The sequence below is a fragment of the Rousettus aegyptiacus genome, unplaced genomic scaffold (assembly GCF_014176215.1).
Source record: "Rousettus aegyptiacus isolate mRouAeg1 unplaced genomic scaffold, mRouAeg1.p scaffold_m13_p_9, whole genome shotgun sequence".
Lineage (NCBI taxonomy): Eukaryota > Metazoa > Chordata > Mammalia > Chiroptera > Pteropodidae > Rousettus > Rousettus aegyptiacus.
The window spans coordinates 44,647,546-44,671,584 of record NW_023416312.1 but is presented as its reverse complement, the minus strand read 5'-3'; the positions used below and the strand labels follow the sequence as shown (position 1 = coordinate 44,671,584).

The window sequence follows — 24,039 nt, the reverse complement described above, 5'->3', positions numbered from 1 at the left end:
ATCTATAAATTACTTTGGGTAGTATGGGCATTTTAATGATGTCAATTCTTCCTATCAATGAGCACAGTATATGCTTCCATTTATTTGAATGTTCTTCAATTTATTTTTTTAGCGACATAATTTTCTGAAAACAGGTCTTCTACCTTCTTGATTAATTTGATTCCCAGGTATTTTATAGTTTTTGATGCAACTGTAAATGAGATTGTTTTCTTAATTTAACTTTCTGAAAGTTCATAATTGGTGTGTAAAAATGCTACTGACTTCTGAGTATTTATTTGGTAACCTGAATATTTACTTGGTAACAGTTTTTGGGTGGAATCTTTATGGTTCTCTCTATATAGTATCATATAATCGACAAATAATGAGAGTTTTACTTCTTCCTTTTCTATTCAGATGACTTTTATTTCTTTCTCTTGTCTTGTTGCTGTGGCTGAGACTTCCAATACAATGTTGAAGAGGAGTGGTGAAAGTGGGCATCCTTGTCTTGTTCCTTATCTTGTTCTTAATGAAAATGCTTTCAGCCTTTCCTCATTAAGTATGATGTTAGTTGTAGGTGTGTCATATTGTGTTGAGGTATGTTCCCTCTATTCCCACTTTGCCAAGAGTTTTTATTATAAATTGATGCTGGATTTTGCCGAACGCTTTTTCTGCATTTATTGATATGATTGTATGGTTTTTATATTTTGATTTGTTAATGTTGTGTATCACATTAATTAATTTGCAGATATTGTACCAACCTTGCATCGAAGGAATAAATCTAACTTGATCATGGTGTATGATATTTTTAATATATTGCTGAATTTGGTTTGCTAATATTTTATTGAGGATTTTTGCATCAATGTTCATAAGATATATCAGCTTATAGTTTTCTTTTTTTTTTAATATCTTCGTATGGTTTTGGAATCAAGGTAATGGTGGCCTCATTAAAGGAGTTAGGGGGCCTTCCCTCTTCTTGAACTTTTTGGAATAGTTTGAGAATAGGTGATAATCCTTTGAATGTTTGGTAAAATTCAATATTAAGCCATCAGTCCATGACTTCTGTTTTGTTTTTTTTTTTTGAGAAGTTTTTGATTACTGATTTGATTTCATTGGTGGTAATTGGTCAGTTCTGATTTTCTGTTTCTTCTTAACTCAGTCTTGAGAGATTGTATGTTTCAAGGAATGTGTCCATCTTTTTTCAGATTGTCCAATTTGTTGGAATATGATTTCGCTCAGTATTTTCTTATGATCCATTGTATTTGTATGGAGTTTATGGTTATTTCTCCTCTTTCATTTCTGATTTTATTTATTTACATCCTCTCTCTTTTTTCTTTGATGAGTCTGGCTAAAGGTCTGTCAATTTTGTTTATCCTTCCAAAGAACCAGCTCTTGGTTTCATTAATCTTTTATGTTGTTTTTCTAGACTCTATTTTATTTTCACTCCAATTTTTATTATTTCCTTCTTTCTATTCACTTTGGGCTTTATTTGCTGTTCTTTTTCTAGTTCTTTGAAGTGTAAAGTGAGATTGTGTATTTAAGATTTTTCTTGTTTCTTCAGGTAGGCCTGTATTACTATGAATTTCCCTCTCAGGACTGCTTTTGCTGTGTCACATAAATTTTGAGTCATTGTGTTTTTATTTCGATTTGTCTCTAGGTATCTTGATTTCTTCCTTAATCTCATTAATAATCCATTCATTGTTTATTAGCATGTTATTTACTGTCTATGTGTTTGTGTATTTTTCATTTTTTTTCTTGTAGTTGATATCTAGTTTCACACCATTGTGATCAGAGTAGATGGTTGATATGATTTCCATCTTCTTAAATTTATTGAGACTTGTTTAGTGTCTTTCCATGTGGTCTATCCTTGAAAATGGTCCATGTGCATGAGAAGAATATATATTTTGCTTCTTTGGAGTAAAATGCCCTGAAAATATCTATTAAATCCATCTGTTCTAGTGTGTCTTTTAGGCCCATTGTTTCCTTGTTGATTCTTTGCCTGGAAGACCTGTCCATTGGTATCAATGGGGTGTTAAAGTCTCCTACTATGCCTGTATTACTATTAATCTCTTTTATATCAGTCAATAATTGCTTTATGTATTTGAATGCTCCTATGTTGGGCGCATATATGTATACTAGGGTTATGTCCTCTTGATTTATCAATCCCTTTATCATTATGTAATGCACCTTTTTTGTCTCTTTGTTTTAAAGTCTATTTTATCTGACATAAGTATTGCTACCCCAGCTTTTCTTTTTTCATTTCCATTTGCATGAAATATCTTTCCTATTCCTTTACTTTCAGTCTGTGAGTGTTGTTTGATCAGAAGTGGGTCTCTTGTAGACAGCATATGCATTGGTCTTGTTTTCTTATCGATTCAGTTACCCTATGTCTTTTGATTGGAGTATTTAATCCATTTATATTTAAAGTAATTACTGATAGATACATTGTTACTGCCATTTTACTATTGATATTTATTGTTTCCATTTTATTTATTACTCCTTCTCTTTTTTCAGAAGACCCTTTAACATTTCTTACAATACTGGTTTGTTGGTGATGAATTCCTTAAGCTTTTTCCTCTCTGGGAAGCTCTTTACTTTACATTCCATTTTAATCGAAAGCCTTGCTAGGTAGAGTATTTGTGGTTGTAGATTGTTGTTTTTCATAACTTTAAATATTTCTTGCCATTCCCTTCTGGCCTACAAATTTCCATTGAAAAGTCAGTAGACATTCTTACTGGAGTACCATTATAAGTAACTAGCTTCCTTTCTCTTGCTGCTTTTCAGATTCTCTCTTTGTCTTTGACCTTTGGCATTTTGATTATGATGTGTCATGGTGTAGGTCTGTTTGAATTTATCTTCTTTGGGACTCTCTTTGCTTCCTGAACTTGAATGACTAATTCTTTTTCCAGGTTTGGACAGTTTTCTGTAATTATTTTTTTATAATAGATTCTCAATACCTTGCTCTCTTTCTTCCCTTTCAGGTACTCCTATGATCCAGATATTTTTATGTTTCATGTTGTCCCAAAGGTCTCGTAAACTCTCCTTATTTTTGTTAATTGTTTTTTTTTTCTTTTTGTTGTTCTGATTCTGTGTATTCTGCTACGTTGTCTTCCAGTTCTGATTTGATCTTCTGATTTGTCCAATCTACTGTTGAATCCTTTTGGTGTATTCTTCATTTCAGTTATTGTATTCCTCATTTCTGTCTGGTTTGTTTTCATGGTTTCTATGTACTTTTTTTTTTTTAATGCTGTCGAGCTTCTCATTGTGCTCATCTATTCTCTGCATAAGTTCATTGAGCATTCTTATAACCATTATTTTGAACTCCGTCTGTGGTAGGTTGCTTATCTCCATTTCATTTAGCTCATTTTCTGGAGTTTTCTCCTGTTGTTTCATTTGTGGAATGTTTCTTTGTTTTCTCATTTTATTAGCCTCTCTTTGTTAATTTCTATGTGTCAGGAATATTTGTTTCATCTCTCAGCCTTAGCTAGATGGCCTGATGTGGCAGGTGTCCTGTGTGGCCCAGTGGTGGACTCTCCATAATTCCTTATGTCAGGGGCTCTGGACATGATTTTTATTTGGGTTGTGTGTGATCTTCTGTTGTTGCCAAGCCCTTATTGCTATTAGTGGATGGAATTAATGCTCAGGCTGACTAATTGTAGGAATTGACTGCACCCACAGGTAAAAGTTGCTGTGTGGGTGCTTGACCCCCTTAAGTGGAATTGCCCTTGCAGGCCCGTGTACTTGTTGCAACCACCCTTTATATGTATCAGTAATGGGGCTAGTCAGGAGTTGCTCTCTTGTGGTCTGGTGCCAGCCTCCAGATGTGTTGATTTTGTGGCCCCTTGGGATGGGGGTCCCCTGCAGGCCAAGTTCAGTTGCTGCTTTTGATTGCTCAGGGCTACCTTGTGAGAACTACAAATTGATCAGAAGTTGTTGCCTATGTTGGATCTATAGGTAAGTGGAAGAGGCAACGCTGTAGGCAGCAGTTGGTTATCCACCATCCCTGACTTTCGGCAGTTTAGCAGAGAGACAAGTGATCCTCAAGGCCTGACACTGCCTGTCACTTGCCTGTAAGTCTCTGAAACTGAATGAGCCTCTGAGCAATATGCATGTTGGGTGGTGCAGGAACCCTCGGAGTCTCCTGGGTCTATTGAGTAAATTTCACCCTGCTACTGCAGTGTCAGTTTACATGCCAGCACTGTCTCTGTGGCTCCCTGTACAAGTTTCCACTCATAGGAAGGTCAGCTTCTCCCCACTCTGGGCCTAAATGCACTACCCCATGGCAGGGACAGCTGCCTATCAATGTGTAGCGGGCACTTTGTGTATTAAATGGGGCAGGAGCTCAGGGAGTCAAGAGTCATCAGGCCAGTACAGACCCCTGTGATCCCCTCAAGAGATATTACAGCTTGTATAGGCAGCAGTGGTCTGTCCACAACTGTTTTCCTCAAAATGTTCTCACTGCACTAACCAAGGTCTATTACTTGTGCTGACTGCAAAACTCGAGCCAAGCAAGGCACAAGATGCTGCTTGTCAATGGGCTGCCGGTGCTTTGTGGCTTGGGTGAAGTGGGATCTACAGGAGACAAAGTATGTACGGCCAATACAGCTTCAGTTTTGCTGCAACCTCTGTGTCTGGGCATTCCCACTGTAGACACAGATCACAGTGAAACCAGCTGCCATCTAGGGTGGTCCCACAGACCCCTGTGCTCCCTGAACTCAATATTGGAACTCTTGCAGGCAGCAAAAATCTATCTGCTGTTGATTTCCATGCAGTGCCTACCCGTGCCCCAATCAAAGTTTGCTGCCTGTGTGGATTGGGTGTTCAGGGCAGGGGAGGGGCAGGGCTGTGGCAGTTCACTGTCAATGGGCCACCTGGGGCAATTTGTGGGTAGGTTGGGGTAAGGTCTCAGAGATACAATGTAGTCAGATCAAAACAGCCTTAGTTTTGTTGCAAATTTGGTAACTATTTGTGCATCCCGCATAAGTCCCAGATCACAGCAAAACCAGCTGCTGTCTGGGACTGGCCCGCATGACCCTGATATCCACCCAAGTTCGTGTTGGCAGCAGTGATCTGCCTGACCCTACCTTGGAAATGTGACTCACAACGCTGGCCACCCACTGAGAATATTTGGCCCTGAATTTGAGCAGAGCTTGGCAGCCATCCAGCAACTAATGCCTGGGACAATCTGCAGGTTGGGCAGAGCAGGCTGATTCCCTCTGACCAGTGCTTCCTAATGGTTCTGTGGGAGGGGTCTGCACAGTCAAGCTGATATGGTCTGTAGATTGCCTGGTAGGGTAGCCAGACTAAGGCACAAATGTGGCTGCCCTTCCACCCCTTGTTCTGGCACCAGGTAATGCAGACTTTCTCAGAATTAATCCTGTGTAAGCCTCTGACCCACCACCTGTGTCCCAGGTGAGTGTACGCAGGTCAGAAAGCCTGTGCTTGGGTCCTTCAAAGGGACTTCTAGGGATTTAGTCTCCTTTTGTCTCACCCGGATGGCCAGAATCCCCTACAATCAGAGTTCAGGGTTATTGGAATCTCCTCTTTCCTGGGCTGAGATCATGGGTTGGGGAGCACCCATATGAGACCAGGACCCCCCTCTCCTTCAGGAGAGCCTCTGCAGCCTCACTCTCCCTCCCGGTGATCTTCCACCACCCATGGATGAGGGTCCGGCTCTATCCAGGACTTTGCCCCTCCTATAGGCTTCGATGTGGCTTCTTTATATTATCAGACGTAGGTGTTATGATTAGCTGGATTTCAGGTGATTCTCTACATTGATTATTTTATAATTTGGTTGTAATTTCAATGCAGACTTGGGAGGAGATGAACCCTGTTTTTACCTAATCTGCCATCTCCCCTCTTTTTTTTTTCTTTTTTGATGATGGTTTCCTTTATTGTGTAATTTTTTTTAGTTTGATGTAATCCTGTTTATTTGTTTCTATTTCCCTTTCCCAAGGAGATACATAAGAAAAAAATATTACTAAGAGCAATGTCAGAGAGTTTACCAACAGTCTGTATTTTTTTTTTTTTAAAAAGCCTTTTTTTTTTTCTTTAGTTTCTGTGGGCAATGTTTTGGTTGTCTACTAGGGTGTTTACATTTTAAAGACCTGATAAAACAACCACATTTTCTCTTAGCTTTTTTTGAGGTTAATTCTTATTGAAAAATGTTTTTTGTATTAGGGATCTGTGGGCATGGGGCGGTTTATCACTCTACTCATCAATCATTGTAACATCCTCTTCATTTTCATCACTTTTCTGGAGTTTCTGCCTTTTGAATTCCACCTCTTAGTTCTAATGGGGATTTCTTAAAAATTTTCAGGACCTTAATCTACAGCACATTGTGTCTTCCTACTTTTGCAAAACAGCACATAAGGTCTCAAATTTATTATTCTTTTCTCCTACTTTGTTTGCCAGTCCCAAAGCTAGCATAGTAGATAACCAAATAAATATTCTCTAATCTCAACTCTTCTTTCAACTTTCTAACTTGAGTTTCAGTTTCTAATTGGGCAGCAGAGACCAGCTTACCTACCCACAGTAGAGGGCATCCTACTGTGGAAACCATTTCTTTCCCTTCTTTGCGAAGTGTGCTATGTGTAGTTCCTTGAACAAGTGCTTTAAAGCAGCTGGCATTTCAGGGTATCTCCATTCTCACACAGTGGTCCGCAAGTGTCTGATGTATGGTCATCCCTTCCCATATAGAGATCAATGACAATGTGCGATAACCCCTATGGATGCCTCTTTTCCAAAGCCCATTGCTTCTGTTTCCTGGATTGCTCACCAATTTTTGCTTCACAGACCTAGTTAGCAGCTTCTCAGGTATAATCTGAAAATGACTCCTGTACATTAATGGCAGGGAGAGACAGAAGACAGAGGCAGTTTGAGAGGTGGCAGGCTTAATAAACAAAAGAATTTACTGGCAAGGCTTGTCTTGGGTGGCTGTAAGATGACCAGATTTATGCACCTGCCTGCCAGCATCTTTAAAGTTTATATAGAGACCTTAACTGGGTTCATTCATTTACCCACTCCAGATAGTCTTAATATCACATTTATATCTCATGGCTGTACCCTTGAAGCAGCTTCTTGGAGTGGAGGAAGCAAGAAAAATGCACAGTACAATGACAGAATAGAGGTTGAGGAAACTCCAAATACCTGGGCCCTTTTCACAGGCAACAGATGGTTATGTATTCTAATGACTTCCCTCATCACTGTCATTTCATTATTGTATATTTAATCAAGCTTTTGTTAAATACAACAATTTAATAACTTGTTTTTAATAGAATAACTCAGTTTAACATGATATTCTTTTATTTTTAATATTAAATTTACAATAAAATTATGAAGAAACATCCACATAGGCAGACACCATGCCCATTGGTAGTGTGGTTAATTTTGCCGTTCTTCAAAATTTTAAAAGTTCAAACTCTTATCATGTAGAAGGGGACATAGAATCAGTCTTCCTTTTGCCACAATTATATAATAATGTATATTTTCTCAATTTGAGGTCTTTTACAAATGATGTCAGAGTGTTAAAATAATTATTCTTAGTAGGAATGACCAGTTGGTTATAAAAATGTTAACTATTTAGAAAAATAACTTATTACATAGCACATTATCTTTTACTAAATATTTTAATGAAGATAATTCTTCATGTGAAGAAGAGCAGGGCAGGTTTTTGGTTTTTGATTTTTTAAAAATAATTTTAACGTATTTTTGTTTCTTTTTTATTTTTAAATTTTATTTTATTGTTAATTTAAAATATACAGTACATCGGTTGGGCATTTATATAGTTTATAAAACGATCCCCCTAATTGCTTTTTCCTCTGGCTTTCCACCTAGCCATTACCTTAATGCTAACTGCATTCTCTATGTCGTGCTCCCCATCCCCATCATGTATCTTATTTTTGATACATGTTTTTTTTTTTTTTTTCTTAAAGAAGTGCCTCCAATATTTTCTGTAATACTGACTTGGTGATGATAAATTCCTTTAGCTTATTTTTGTCTGGGAAGCTCTTTATCTGTCCTTCAACTCTAAATGATAGCTTTGCTGGAAAGTATTCTTGATTATAGATCCTGGTTTTTCATCACATTGACTATTTTGTGCCAACCCCTTCTGTCCTGCATAGTTACTTGTGAGAAATCAGCTGCCAGTCGTATGGGTGCTCCCTTGTAGGTAATTGTTTTTCTCTTGCTACTTTTTAAGATTCTTTCTTTGTGTTTAACCTTTGGCATTTTAATGATGTTGTGTCTTGGTGTGGGCCTCTTTGGGTTCCTAGTTTTTGGGACCCTCCGAGGTTCCTGGGGTTTTATGTCTATTTCCTTCACCAGTTGAGGGAAGTTTCCCATCATTATTTCTTCAAATAGCTCTTTGGCGTCTTCTTTTCTTTCTGGTACCCTTATGACATGGATATTTTTGCATTTAATTCTGTCCCATAAGCTCCTTAAATTATTATTATAGTCTCAGCTTTTTTCTTGCTGTTCTGATTGAGTGTCCTTGGTTTCCTCATCCTTTATATGGGCCGTTTGATCCTCTTCTTTATTCACTCTATTTATTCCATTTAATATGCCTTTCATCTCCAATAATGTGTTCTTCATTTCTAACTGGTTCCCTTTTATCATTTCCATTTCCATTGTTATTTTTTTTAATCTCTTTGTTAAAGTTCTCACTGGTTCATCTACCTGAGTTCATTGAGAATCTTTATAATCAGTGCTTTGAGCTCTGCATCTGTTAGATTGCTTGACTCCATTATTCCTGGATCTCTGATTTGTTCTCTCATATGGTTTCTGCTTCTTTGTCTTCTCTTTTTGGCTGTCTTTCTGTTCTTCTTTCTATTTACTAAGCAAATCTCTTAAATCTCCCAGTCTTATTAGTGTGGCTTTTTGAGGTAGGTATCCAGAGGTACAGTTCTGAGAGGGATTCAGCTATAGGCCAGTTTTAGCCCCAGCCTGTGCCCCTGTGGGACCAACTGTTAAGATTCAGCAAGCAAATCACAGATGCTGTGCTTATAGTTGCCTCAAGAGCCCACGCCAGAAACTGCGGTCAGCTGCCACTAGTGTTCAGCACGGGGAACCTGACTCAGCAAGGATACACTTGGATGTGGCTTGTGTGCGGCCGTGAGTTGGGGGAGGCGGAGTTTCAGTGAATCCTCTGGGCGGAGTGACCTTTGTTATCCAGTTTGGTGATGTCTCAGCTATGGCACTGAGTCTGCACACTGGGATGTGGGAGGGCTCAACAGAGGAACAAGGGATACCGCCGGCACTTCTGTACAGGGTGAGTCTTGCCTCTGACCCTCACTCCAACAACTCGGTGTCCTTCTGTAAGTTCCTGGTGCCCCTGTGAAACTGACCTGGTGCTGGTGCTCTGAGCGAGCAGATTCGTAACCACAAAAGTGTGCTTGTGGGCACAGTCTCGTTAAGAGGCATCTGCAGCTGCCACTGCTATGTTTTCTGTCCTATTCAGCTACTCGGGACTGGGCAGCTTCACGTCCTCGCCCTGTCCTACCTCATCCCATTACAGGGTGATTTCTTATTTCTCTCCCCAGTTGTAGGTTTCATTCATCAAGATCCCAGGCAATTTTCCTTGCTGCTTGTTCCTTGTTTCCCTCACAACTTTGATTTAGTCACAAGAAAGATGAACAGAGCCTCTATTATCTACACCATTTTTTTACTCTCCTCTGGGGTATATAGATCTTTACGAATTATTGCTTTTGTTTTCTTTGGATTAATACCCGGAAGTGCAATTGCTGGGTCAAAAGGTATAGCTATTTTTTCATTTTATGAGAAACTTCCAGATTGTTTTCCATAATGGCTTTACCAATTTGCAATCTCACCAACAGTGTATAAGAGTTCCTTTTTCTCCACATCCTTGCCAACACTTGTTGTTTTTTGATTTATTAATGATAGCCATTCTGACAGGTGTGAGGTGATATCCCATTGTGGTTTGAATTTGTACTTCTCTGATGATTAGTGACATTGAGCATTTCTTCATATGCTTATTGGCCATCTGTATTTCCTCTTTGGAGAAATATCTAGTCAGGTCTTCTGCCTTTTTTTGTAGTTGAATTGTATGTGTTTTATTGTTCAGCTGTATGAATTCTTTATACATTTTGGATATTAGCTTCTTATCATATGTATCATAAGTGAGCATTATCTCTCATTCAATCAGTTGTCTTTTTGTTTTGTTTGTTTCCTTTGCTGTGAAAAACTTTTAGTTTAATATAATCCCATTTGCTTATTTTTTCCTTTGTTTTCCTTACCAGACAATATATAACCACAAAGAAATTACTATAAGCAGCGTCAGAGAGTTTACTACCTATGACTTGTTCTAGAAGATTTATGGTTTCAGGTCTTACCTGTAAGTCTTTAATCCATTTTGAGTCTATTCTTGTAAATGGTGTAAGTAAGTGGTCCAGTTTCTTTTTTTCTTTTTCTTTTTCTGCATGTTTCTGTCCAATTTTCCCAGCACCATTTATTGAAGATACTGTCTTTACCTCTATTGTATATTTTTGCCTCCTTTGTCATATAAAGTCAGCATATTGGTGTGTATTTACTTCTGGGCTCGCTATTCTTTTCTATTGATCAATGTGTCTGTTTTTTATGCCAGTGCCATGCTGTTTTAATTACTATACTCTTCTAGTATAGTTTGATATCAGGTAGTGTGATACCTCCTACTTTGTTCTTCTTTCTCCAGATTACCATGGCTATTCAGAGTCTTTTATGGTTCCATATAAATTTTAGGATTATTTGTTCTAGCTGTCTGAGAAATGCCATTGGTATTTTGATAGGGATTGCAGTGAATCTATAGATTGCTTTGGGTATTGTAAACCATTTTAACGATGTTGATTCTTCCTACCCATGAGCAAGGTATATGCTTCCATTTATTTGAATCTTCTTCAACTTCTTTTTTCAATGACATAGTTTTCTGAGAACAGGGTTTTTGGTTTGTTTGTTTGTTTTTGTTTGTTTTTGGTTTTTGTTTGTTTATCTCCTTGGTTAATTTGACTCCCAGTTATCTTGTTGTTTTCGATGCAATTGTAAATGGGATTGTTTTCTCAATTTCGCTTTCTGAAAGTTCATCATTGATGTATAAAAATGCCACTGACTTCTGAATATTAATTTTGTATCCTGCTATTTATACCTAATTCATTAATCAGTTCTAACAGATTTAAATGACAGTTGACAAGGCTATGTCTCCTGATCTTCATAGAGTGGCCTTATGTAGTAGATGTCCTGTGGGGCTCAGTGGTATAGTCCCCCTGGTCACCTGAGCTGGGTTCTCCGGGTGTGTCCCTTGTGTGGATTGTGTGTACCCTCCTGTTGTAGTTGAGCCTTGGTTGCTTTTGGTACATTAGTGGGAGGGGTTGACCCTCGGGCTGATTGGTTGTTATGACTGGCTGTGACTATAGTAGAGGATATGTTGTGCAGGAGCTGACTCACTTTAGCAGGGCTCTGGTAGCTGCGCAGCCTGTCTTTTGGGTGTGTCATCCTCAGATGTGACCCCAGGTTGTGCTCTGGTTCAGACCGAAGCTGGCCACTAGGCATGCATCCAGAACCTTCTGGGAAGGACCTTGCCATGGGCCAAGTTCAGCCACAGCCCGTGCCCTGCCCAGGCCTCCTGGCATGAACCACCAAGCAACCCGCACTGGGTTTGGACATGCCTCAAGAAGCCAAGCTATAAACCTAGGCTGGCTTCACTAGTGCTGAGCTTGAGGCTGCTCAGCAAGAGGTATGGGGTGAGCCAAAGTTATATGCTACTTGTTTGGGTTTTGTGAACCTTTGGGAGATTTTAAGAAATTTGGCAGCATGAGCTAAGAAAGGCCATTCATGTGGAAAAACCACTGGAGACAGCTCGGATGGGCCTTCAAATTGGGAGGGGTGAGATATCAGGCAATCACCTAAGTGAGACAACCTATGTTAGCCAGGCTGATGGAATTCAAATACAGAGGCTGTCTGTGTCTATACATGGGGTCGAGGGAGTGCTCAACAAAAGAACAATGGATTCTGCCAACATTCTGTCTGGAAGAAAGCTGCTCCTCTCACACTCGCCCTGAAGCCAGACAATTCAGTATGACTCTGGCTCCTTTAAAGCTGCTGCCCCAGCACTGAAGCTTAGAGCATGTGAGTCCATCAGTGAGTAGGTCACTGTGTGTGGGCCCTTTGTGAGGAACTACTGTGACTCCTGCAGCCTTCTGACTCACTCAGCCACAATCTCTGCTGGTTTTCAGAGCCAGAAGTTGTAGGCACTTTTCTTCCTGGCACTGGAATCCTGAGTTTGGGAGTCTGATGTGGGGCCAAGACTCCTTGCTCCTCCTGGGGGACCTCTGCAGCCAGGATTTCCCTCCCTGTTCTTAACCACCACCATTGGATGTAGGACCAGCCTATTTCGCTTCTTTTCCCCTCCTACTAGTCTTGAAGTGTCCTCTTATTTTTTTCCCCAGTTGGAAGACTTCTGTTCAGCCAAACCTCAGGAGACTCCCAGTGATGGCTGTTCTGTAGTTTAGTTGTAATTTTGATATGGTCGTGAGTGAGAGGAGGCAAGCACAGCATTTGCCTGCTCCACCATCTTGACCTTTTTTTATGCTATTGAGTTGCAATAATTTTGTATATGTTTTGGAAATTAACCCCTTTCAGATATATGGTTTCGAATATTTTCTCCCATTCCATAGATTGGTTACATTTTAATTTTGTTGATTGTGTCCTTTGACGTGCAGAAGATTTTTAGTTTGATGTAGTCCCACTTGTCTATTTGTGCTTTTGTTGTCTGTACTTTTGGTGACATGTCCAAGAAATCATTGCCAAGACCAATGTTCAGAACCTCTTTCCCTGTGCTTTCTCCTAGAATTTTTACAGTTTCAGGTCTGATGTTTAAGTCTTTAATCTATTTTGAGTTGATATTTTTGTATATGATATTCATACCTGTTGGGATGGCTACTATTAAAAAGCAAGAACAACAAGTAGTATCAAGGGTGTGGAGAAATTGGAACAGCTATGTATCGTTGTAGTAATGTAAAATGCTCAGAAGCTATGGAAAACAGTATTACTATATGATTCAGCAATACCATTCTTGGGTATATATCCAAAAGTACTGAAATCAGGAACTTAAAGAAATATCTGAACTTCCATGTTTATTTGCAGCACTATTCACAATAGCTATGATATGGAAACCAGGTGTCCATCGATAGGTGAATAAAAAAAATGGTGTGTTATATACATACAATAAAATATTCAGCCTTAAAAATAAAGGAAATTCTGCTATTTGCAACAAGATGGATGAATCTGGAGGACATTATTCTGAGAAGTAAGCAAGTCACAACAAATATTGCATGATTCAACTTAAATGAAGGATGTAAATTAGCCAAACTCACAGAATCAGAGAATGCAATAGTGGTTGCCAGGGGATAGAAAGTGAGAGAAATGGGGAGTTATTATTCAGGGTTTATAGTTTCAGTTATATTATATGAATAAGTTCAAGAGATTCTGCTGTACAACATAGTACCTACAGTTAACAATACAGTATTATATGCTTCAAACTTTGTTAACAAGGTAGATCTCATGTTAAGTGTTCTTACCACAAAATAAGCAAACAACAAGACATAAGCAAACTCTGGGGAATGTTGGATATGTTGATTATGTTGATTATTGTCACAGTATCATTGGTTTTTGCAGAAGACCAAACTTATCAAATCATACACATATGCAGCTCTTTGTAAATCAATTATATCTCAATAAGGCTGTTAAAAAGGCAGCCTATCAAAATTTATAGAATGTAGCCAAAGTCATACTTAGAAATATCTTTATAGCATTAATTGCTTCTATTTAGAAAAGAAGATCAAAGGTCAACAATCTAAGTTTCTGTCTTAAGAAACTAGAAAAAGAATAGAAAATTTAATCTAAGTAAAGAACAATGAAGGGAATACTAAAGATAAGAACAGAAATCAATGGAAATGATTACAGAAAAACAAAAGACCAAACTCAATAAAACCTAAAGCTAGTTATTTCAGATCAATAAAAGTGACAAGCCTCATGTCCAACTGACAAAGACAAATAAAAGGGAATAAAAACAGATCATAGACACATTAAAAAATAATAAGTAAATAATATAATAAACTTTACACCTTTAAATTCAGCTACTTAGATAAAATGAACCAGTTCTTTGAAAGACACAAACTACCAAAGCTCACTCAAGGAGAAATATATATATCTTAATGTAATTTGTAGTTTAAAACTTTCCAACAAAGAAAATCCCATACTCTGATGGCTTCATTGTGATTTCTAACAAAGATTGAATGAAAAATAACAATTCTATGTAATCTTTTCTCAGCAATATAAGTGAAAAATGGATCATAAACCTAAATGTAAAATGCAAAACTATAAAACTACAAGACGAGAACAAAAGAAAAATTGCTGTGACCATGTGCTAGACAAATATTTCTTAGATATGGCACTTAAAGCACAATCCATAAAATTGGACTTATCAAAATTAAAAACTTCTTTGTGAAATACACTGTTAGTAAAATAAAAAGATAAGCCACAAACAGGTAGAAAATATATGCTAATCATATTTCTGATAAAAGACTTGTATCCGGAATATGTAATGAACCATAAAATCTCCATAATTCATAAACAATCCAATTTAAAATTTTGCAAAATATTTGAACACTTCTACAATGAAGGTATATGTATGGCAAATAAGCATATTAAAAGATACTCAACATCATTAGTCACTAGAGAAATACAAATTAAAACCACAATAATAATATATAATTATAAATATTTTGGAATGCCAAACTTTTTTTTTAATCTGGTAAATGCTCATGAGGAAGTGAAAGAACTAAAATCTTCAATGAATATTAGTGAGAAAAGAATTTCATACTTTTGAAAACAAACCATTTTGAAAGCAGTCGAGCAGTTTCTTATAGTTAAATGTACACTTACCATATGACCCAGCAATCTCACTCCTAGGTATTTATTCAAGAGAAATGAAAACTTGTTTGTAGAGAAGAACTTGCACACAAATTTTTTAACAGCTTTATTAATAACAGGCCAGAACTCGAAACATCCCAAATGTCCTTTAATGAATGAATGAATGGATAAACCATGGTACATTCATTCAATGGAATACTACTCTGAATAAAAAGGAGAAAACTACTAATACAGACAACACAGATGAATCTCAAATGCATTATGTTAAATAAAAGAAGCTAGTCTCAGGAGAATACATATGTATGATTTCATCAAGATGGCGTTCTATAAAAGTCAAAATTATAGGAACAGATTAGTGGTTGCCAAGGGCTGAGGTGGCTGGAAGGATTAATTATAAGGAAGTAACATAAAGTAATTTTTTTGTAGTGATAGAATTGTCCTGTATCTTGCTTGTGGTGATTCCTGACTACTATATATGTTTGTCTTAACATATAAAACTATACACCAAAAGATGATTTTCACAGTATGTAAATTTAAAAATGAATAATAACAATGGATAAAAAAGATAGTGTTAATAGACATATCGACCATGCTAAAGATATGCAAGCTGCTATATTACCCTAGGCTTAACTCTTTGTGAACACACAATGAGATACATAGATGATGTATTATCGAATTATACACTTGAAACATATAATTTTATTAACTAATGTAACCCCAATAAATAAAATGAAATAAAAGAAAAGAAAAACGAATGGCTTACACAAACTTCAATTTTTTAATATTGGAAATAATGTGTTATATTTGAATTGGTGATGATTTTATGGACTCATTTCATTTTTAAAATCAGGCGTTTCAAGAATGAGTACTTATGAGTAAAATTTTCAGCACTTTCCAAATGATTTAAACAGTTAAATATTATTAGGGTATTATTAGATTTGATTTTAAGTATGACATCAAATATATAAAAACAATGTTAAAAATTTATCTGAAATATTTCCATGTGAAAATATAACCTTAGCCCTCTAGAACTTCTAAGGAAGCAATCATTCTAAGAAGCTATATTTTTCAATTACTTCTGAAGCAACAAATACAAAGTATTTTACTCATTGTTCTTCTTGTTTGAATATAATATACTGAGAATAATTTAGTTTCTTTTCCATAGCTCAAGGTCATCGTTAAAACACCAGATCCGAAAGCTGAGAGCAGCAACCTGACAAATCTTATACCTGAGTATGATAAACAAGATCACTTAGTTACATAAACTATATAAATGTCTAACCAATGTACTGTATACTTGAAATCAATAATTAAATAAAATTAAATTATTTACATATATGTATATATGTATGTATGTTACAACTGTAACATACTTTACAATTTAAGAAAAATAATTTCACATATCCTAAATTATTTGTAACAACTCAGACTGGAAGGTAAAGCAAGTCATGTAACCCAATATTTTACAGACTGGGAAATGGATGTCCATAGAAATTAAGTGATTTACCCAACAATTCACAGGATTTGAGAGTAGGACACAGATTGTCTTATTCCTATGGTTGGCATGTGCTGAATGGGTGGTACAATGAAAAGAATATTTATCCAGGAAGTCTTGGGGTAAAGCTAAATGACTTATTTCAGCACTTAATCCCTTAATTCAGTTACTCTCTTTACCCCAACCCAACAAACCTCAATTTCCATGGAACCAGTAGACTGTCATTTTATCTTTCACATACATAAGAACCCAACTTTTAAAATGAAGGTTATTACAACTCTTTTCATGATTTGTGTGCAAATGGTAAAAACCTTGGCTGTGTAGTCATTCAACATATTGCCACTTAATAGACCAAGATAAACACAGTGGGTGGACATAATAACAAATGTTCTTACTTTATCTAGTTGTTGTGGTAAAGAATGAACTTTCTATAATTTGAAAGAAAAATAGTAGATCTCTTGAACAAAGTTGACTTCTTGCTGTTGCTACTGAATTTAAGAGAAAAAATATAAAGACACAATATTGTCTATTTTTAGAGTTGTTGACTCCAGAAGTCTGTTTAGTACTCTTCAACTGTATTTGGCTATTGGTACTAATGGAGAAGAATGTGCCGTGCTTTTTAAGGTTTATATCATACGTGGTTAAGTGTAACGATTGTAGCCAACCAATAGGAAAACATTCTTATAGTATTAGGGCAGGTATCATCACACTTGGGGATCATCCATATCTTGTACTGTATTCTGGGCTTTCTGTGGTAGTTACAACCTTGCAGAGAAGGATCAGACCATTACACTGATTATGCATTAATGAATTGAAGTTTACCTGTCTCCTCGGAACTCATTCCAAAGTACCTTGCTTCTAAATCCACACCAGATAATTTTCATCTTCTGGCTTCTCTTGTAACTGTAGCTGAATTCTTATGCAAACAAAACCCTAAATTGCTCTGAAAGCTAGCAGCCATGGTAGTAAATATTGCTTTGATGGATATTGTCCTCTGTCCTGAACATCCTTGAAAATTCGGTCATATTGCAGATAAGAGATTTGTATATCTACATTGGTGTATTTGAATGAGATTCCGTTTAGAAAGTTAGTGGAGTTATTTGTTTCTCAATGTTCTGGGGAGAAACTATACTTTCATCTTTCTGCTGCCCTCTCCCATATCCAATTTCCTTCCTTCCTTCCTTCCTTCCTTCCTTCCTTCCTTCCTTCCTTCCTTCCTTCCTTCCTTCCTTCCTTCCTTCTTTCTCTTTCTTTCTTTCTTTCTTTCTTTCTTTCTTTCTTTCTTTCTTTCTTTCTTTCTTTCTTCTTTCTTTCTTCTTTCTTTCATTTTATTTTTTCATGGCAACATTTGTTAATGAAATCCAATAAGTTTCAGCTGTACCTTTTAACAGTAAGGCATATAATATATATATATATATATATATATACATACATATATATATATATATATATATATATATACACACACTGTGTTCACCCCCCATAGTTATATTTTTTTCTGTCACCACATATTTGACCTCCTTTACCCCATCTACCTCCCCTATCCCCCACCCCCTACCCTCTGGTAACCACTAGTCTATAGCACATGTCCATGCATTGGTGTTTGTCCTATTCATTTGTTGTTTTTAGGTTGATATCCCACATATAAGTGATATCGCGTGATTTTCAAGTTTTTCTGTCTGGGTTATTTCATTCAGGATGATTATCTTGAGGTCCATCCATGTTGTCTTTAATAGGATCTCCTAACATTAGTTATGAAGGCATGGCTGTATGACTGTCTTTAATTTCTTTATGAGACCGTTTTTTTGTTTAAAATATTCAGAGAAAGGTAAATTATTTTTTATTTCTATGTACTTGATTGTTTCCACACTCAGTATACTAGAATAATTTCTGTTTGGTTTGAATTATGGTGTTTTTGTTTTTGCCATTTTCCTAATATTGAAGAGATCATTCCTTGGGAAGGGTCTTCTTCCTTCTGTCTGTCAAATTTTAGCAATAACAATTTCAGTTTGACAGCTTTTAACAAGAACCTGAAATTGCCTTAATCTTATTAAAAGTGTTCTTTTTTTTTATAAATTGCACTACTAGAATTTATCTTTTTGTTGTTGTTCAAAAGCTTTTTTTAAATATTTGTATTTTAAAGATTAATATCAGTTTGTACATAAAAGAAGAATAGAATTTATCTTTTTAAAAAGAATTTGACTGTCTTTTATTTATGAGAGTCACAGAGTTGTTTTTCCTTAATATTAAATACCTTGATTATTAATGGGAAGAATTAAGTATATTTTTAAATTTCTCTTGTCTAATTATGATGGTGTCAATTTAAATAAAAAGTACATAGCTTTTATATGGTTTCTTTTTAGTAAAATGTACATGCCATTGAGTTTTGATTTATATACTACAGTTATTAAAATTTATTTTGGTTATATTGCCTAAAGCAAAGAAATTTTTATAGTTACAAAACCTTGTTTATTTTTAAACTTTAGAAATGAGATTTTATTTTAATATATAAAAAGAACCCCTTATCCGAGAAAAAGGAAAAATAAAGGCACCCTTTTGTTCCAGAGCACAGCTTCTAGCTGTAAGACATATGCCAGATGTCTTGCTTGACAAAGAACAGTGAATGTCCCTGTTGATAATTGACCGTGTATGGCTACCACCATCTCTGGCTTTAGTAGTCATTAATATTTATTTCGGTGAAAGCCCCTTTTTCCCCCATGCACTGGCACTACCCAGATAAGGGCTTTCTTTTTCATTTTTAAAGTTGGTCCTTTTTTTCTGAGCAAATTCAATGTGTTTATATTATGTATAATATTCACTGAGAACCCATCTCTTTTTAGCACACAGATTATTGCCCATTACAGGGGTTAATTGACTTAAAGAAATCTTGCAGCTTTGAAATACTGAAATTGTTTAAAAAACAAAAGCATGCAAATACTACACATACCAAATTTTTATTCCAGTTTTCAGAGTATCTTCTTTTATTTTTAGATGAATCTACGTTCTGTATTTACTGTAGAACAACAAAGGATTTTACAGCGTTATTATGAAAATGGAATGACAAATCAAAGTAAAAATTGCTTTCAGCTCATATTACAGTGTGCACAGGAGACTAAGCTGGACTTCAGTGTAGTCAGGGTAAGTATTGAGGTCTTACACTCTTGAATATATAGTTTTTTTATTACAAGTGATAATTGCTTAATATGAGAAAAACAATCAGGGTATGAAGTCACTGACTTTATAAATAGCTTCATCTACCTGGTATAAAAATACTATTTTTTTAAAAAATAAATAGAGCTAATTATTTAATATGCATTTATTTCTGTGAATACTTTGAAAACACTAAAACTTTTGCATTGTAAACGTATCTTTAAAAATCTCAATTTTTGAACTAATGAGTACCTTTAAGATTAATTTTTTATCTTATGCTGTCTCTAAACCCAGAACTAATACAGATATAATCCCACAAACTAATATCAGTAAAACAAGCATTTACTGAGGACTATCGTGTATCCAACATATTTTCTTGTAGTATTTGAATTTTTCATCAGGCATTTATGACTTTAGTATTTTTTTTTCTTTTTAGTAAAATCTAGCCTTTCTTATGAATACCTCCTCCACCTTTTAAATACAATGCATGCATTTTAGTAGTTAGCAAGTAAGGGACAAGAAATCACAAGAGAGGAAATTTTCCTTTATCACAACCATAGTTATTCAGCTGTACAAATCAGAGTTGCTACCTGTTCGTGAAAGGCAATGAGAAGGTGACAGAGGAGGCAAGAGATAAATTTAACAGAACTAGTCACTGATTTATTGAGTGCATAAGTCCTTTCATATTTGTCTGAATGTGCTACAGATCCTTCTGGCATGAAACCGTAGGGATTCAAAGATTAACAACTTACCCAACCTTGTAATTCATTAGGCTAATTTGAGAAAGAGGAAGGATGCTTATTTTTATGTTTACTTTTTCTGTTCGAGGAATTTTCAAAGACCTTAAAGATAAAAATTTCTTGATAAGCAGACTTTTTGGAAAATCTATTTATTAAATATAACTAAATGATATAGTAACCTTCAAAAGGAGAATTATGTTGCTAGTTGGGGTAGGAGCTGTTATCCAGGATATCTGTTTCTTATTGGCTGAGATCAAGCGTCATATTCAGATTTGTGTAAGAACTACAAATACCTCCTACCAATAATTCTAAATTATCTATTCAAAATGCCTTTAGTAAACCTCAGATAAAACTGTTTAATTACTTTAGAAAAAGTAATATAAAATCTGTAATGTTTAAAGTTGATGAGATTTCATTTTATAAGTACAAACTCATCCCCCTCGCCCCCACGACATCTTTCTTTTCTTTTCAATTTTATTTTACCATTACTTTGAAGTGAAATGACTTCTCAGGCAGCTGCTTTATGAACTGTGACCTTTCATATTTCCAATTTGTTATTACAATCTTCCCCTAATAACTTAATTATACCTGAATATTGAAAGTGTTAAAATACAAAGGTCTATATTTATGCTCCAAACGGTGTGAAATCTAAAATAAACAATGAGAATGAAAAAAATTCCTAGAATGTATGCTTACAAGTGAAATGTTATATAAATCATAAGGAATTGTTTAAAACAGATTTATTCCCTCTGTTATAAGAGAGTATAAATTGTACAGAAATTCAGTCTTCCTAATCTAAATTCTAACACAGTTTTGGTGGTTTTTCCAGTCAGAGGAGAGTTGTTCATAAGCTAATAATTCCACAACCTCCCTTGCTCCCAATATTTTGCTTGTTCTGTATGTTCTACTTAAAAGAGACCTCTCTTTATTATTTTTAATACAGTGTCTGTTGTGTTTTTTTTTTCTCAAAAGAACTTAAATTCCACTTTACTAAGAATTTTATCCCAATATAAATAGAATTTAAAGGTTAAACCATCCATGCAAAAATATATATAGTGGGGTAACAGAACAGGAAAACAAAAGAAGAGGTATAGAAACAAGTTTGGAGAAAATAAATTTCTAAGAAAGACTGAAGATAATTTTATGGATACCAAAGGTTGATGACCCAAATGTCTTTCCTTTTTTTTTTATCTAGTATAACTTTGTTAGTTCAAACTTTAATTTTCATATCAATTTTGTTTGACCCATTTTTTCTCTCTCACCGGTGAGGTGTTTGGAAAAGAATTGTATTATATAAACATTAGTAAATTTTGGATCCTATGACTGAATGACTTTTAAGAAAATTTAATTCAGTTATTTGGAACCCTCAGGCAATGAATTGTCTTTATTTTCTAATTTTAGGTGGAAAATATTTCTTAAGTATATACTTTTTGACTTTCATAGAGAATATTGAAAATAATTAAGCCCTTACTTTCTGACTTAGTTTCATTATAGAAATCAATTATTGTATTGTGCTCCCATAATAATGCTCATAACGTGGTAAGGTATATGGGGAGAATTTTTCCTTTACCAAAGAACACCAGACCATTTAATCATTTCTCATTGATTCTCCTTTGTTTTTTTTCCTTTCTTCTCCTTTTTAGTGAGGAATAGTTAGTAAATATTCTTAATTTTGATGTTAACAAGGCATGTCCAAAAGTAATCTCTATCACCAGTGCCCCTTCTATTTTGTTATTTCTAATTTGTTGTAGATTAGGATACCAGATTTGGTAAAAATTATGTATAAAACAAAATAAAGTGTGTTTAAAGAAAGGTCAGGGATTGTCCTTTTCTTATAAAGTACATGGAACTTGTGACATCTGTGTTGGTTACCCTCAGGACAAATGAGTTTAGCTGAGTTTCATATGTACATGATATTTTATTGCATTTTACTCTTTGATGAGTATATAATATAAATACCTAATAAACCACATAAATAAATATTTATACTATAAAAGTAAGCCATAAACTTGCAATGCACTAAGTTTGCTCTTAAACTTCATTTGTGAAGGTAAATGTTGTCATATTGTGATGAGATCGTGATAGATTGTTTATTTTTCTTAGAAATATTGCACAAAGCTGTCCTCTAGATGTGGTAGATCTTGATTTTACCAATTCACTGTGCTTTCCCATTTAAATTTTTTAAATGTAATGCTTATATATTCTTATAATAATTATGAACAAATGCATCATGATTCTTATGTATACTTTTCATACTTGAAAAGCCATAACACAATCACTTACTTTGAATATTTGTAAAATTTACATTTTGGACTATACATTCAAATTATATCCAAAAACATTTCTTTTTAAACATTTCTCTTGAATATACACTTTAAAAATATTTTAGTTTTTCTCCTCTGTCTTCTCCTGTGCCATTTATATTCATTTGTCCCTATCGTAATTGTCACTTCTGCTGTTTGGTAAAACTAAATCAGAGCCAGTTTAAAATTCCCACTGACTCCTGTGAAACAAAATGGAACCATCTCAGTTTCCATTTTTCTTTTTTTTAGAAGAGAAATACTGATTATAAAAGTAAAATCATCAACAGAGGTGTTTCAGGAGTTTCTCACAACGGTGGAAGAAGAATATGCTTTGAGGTCAAGTAATATCAATTTTGAATCCTTATGACAAATATCCACTAACTACTTAATAGTTCTAAACCTCAACTTCTTCATTTATATAATTAGAAAAATAACACCTAGTGAAGGAACTAATATATATAAAAACACATAATGGAGATTCCATACATGATAGCTTTTATTTATAGTATTACAGAAACGTTAATGTTGTTTATAGTATAAACATTGAATATAGTATAAACATTGAAAATTGGATAATTTTCGTGGTCTTCAAAAACACATCACACAAGTTAACCAAATATACCCTGCACCATGTTTGTGCAAAGCTAGCTCATTTAATGTTTTCACTTAGGTCTTTTTTTTAAATTCTTAATATATGAACATGTTTTGGTAGTTTATAATACAGTATGCATTTTGAAATAATTATAAAGTTTACTAATCATATTATGAAACATAATATTTCTTATTGCATCTTTTAAGATGAATCATGATTCAGCATAATAATACTAAGATTATTATAATAAATTATGTATATTAAAGTACATATTTTTAATCAGACCCTAAATGCCAATCACTAGTATTATTTTTATTAATAATATATTTCCCATTTATGAAAGTACTACATATTCATTATATAAAATTTGGTAAATAGAGAAATGTATAAGAAGAAAATAAGTACCATAAATTATTGACAAACTGGGAAAAGATATTTTCAACTTGTGACAAAGTGTTGCTATCTTTAGTAGAAAATTATTCTTATTAATCAATTTAAAAAGACAAATACACCAATATAAAAATAAGTAAAGGGAATAGATAAACAATTCTATTGAAGTAATATAGTAACCATAGAAATTCAAATCAAAACTGCAATGCTGTATCTTTTTATAACTTCTGGGCTAGTAAAAGCTACAGAACAATAATGCAAAGGATTGGCGAGAGTGTAGAAAATCCAGAACTCTTATACATTAGAGGGTACTTTGAAAATATCAAAAAAAACCCACAGCTATTTTCTTTCTACAATAGCATTCTAATGGACCAATAGCACAAAGATGCACATACAATGATGTGTATTTCAGTATGGTTCATAATAGTGATTGTTTCTAAAAATAATCTGAATACCTAGCAATATTAAATTAAC

General features: G+C 34.9%; 1 protein-coding gene across 3 annotated transcripts in view; it reads left to right on the top strand.

The window, feature by feature from the left end:
- Nucleotides 1-24,039, top strand: part of HDX (highly divergent homeobox) — a 171,636-nt gene that overhangs the window by 8,458 nt on the left and 139,139 nt on the right. For 2 of the 3 annotated variants that reach the window (XM_016162731.2, XM_036226812.1), the window contains exons 2-3: nucleotides 19,382-19,528; nucleotides 22,833-22,919. In XM_016162731.2, coding sequence (XP_016018217.2) covers nucleotides 19,382-19,528; nucleotides 22,833-22,919 — 234 coding nt within the window. The remainder of the gene's footprint in view (nucleotides 1-19,381; nucleotides 19,529-22,832; nucleotides 22,920-24,039) is intronic. The other variant, XM_016162732.2, reaches the window with a different exon arrangement.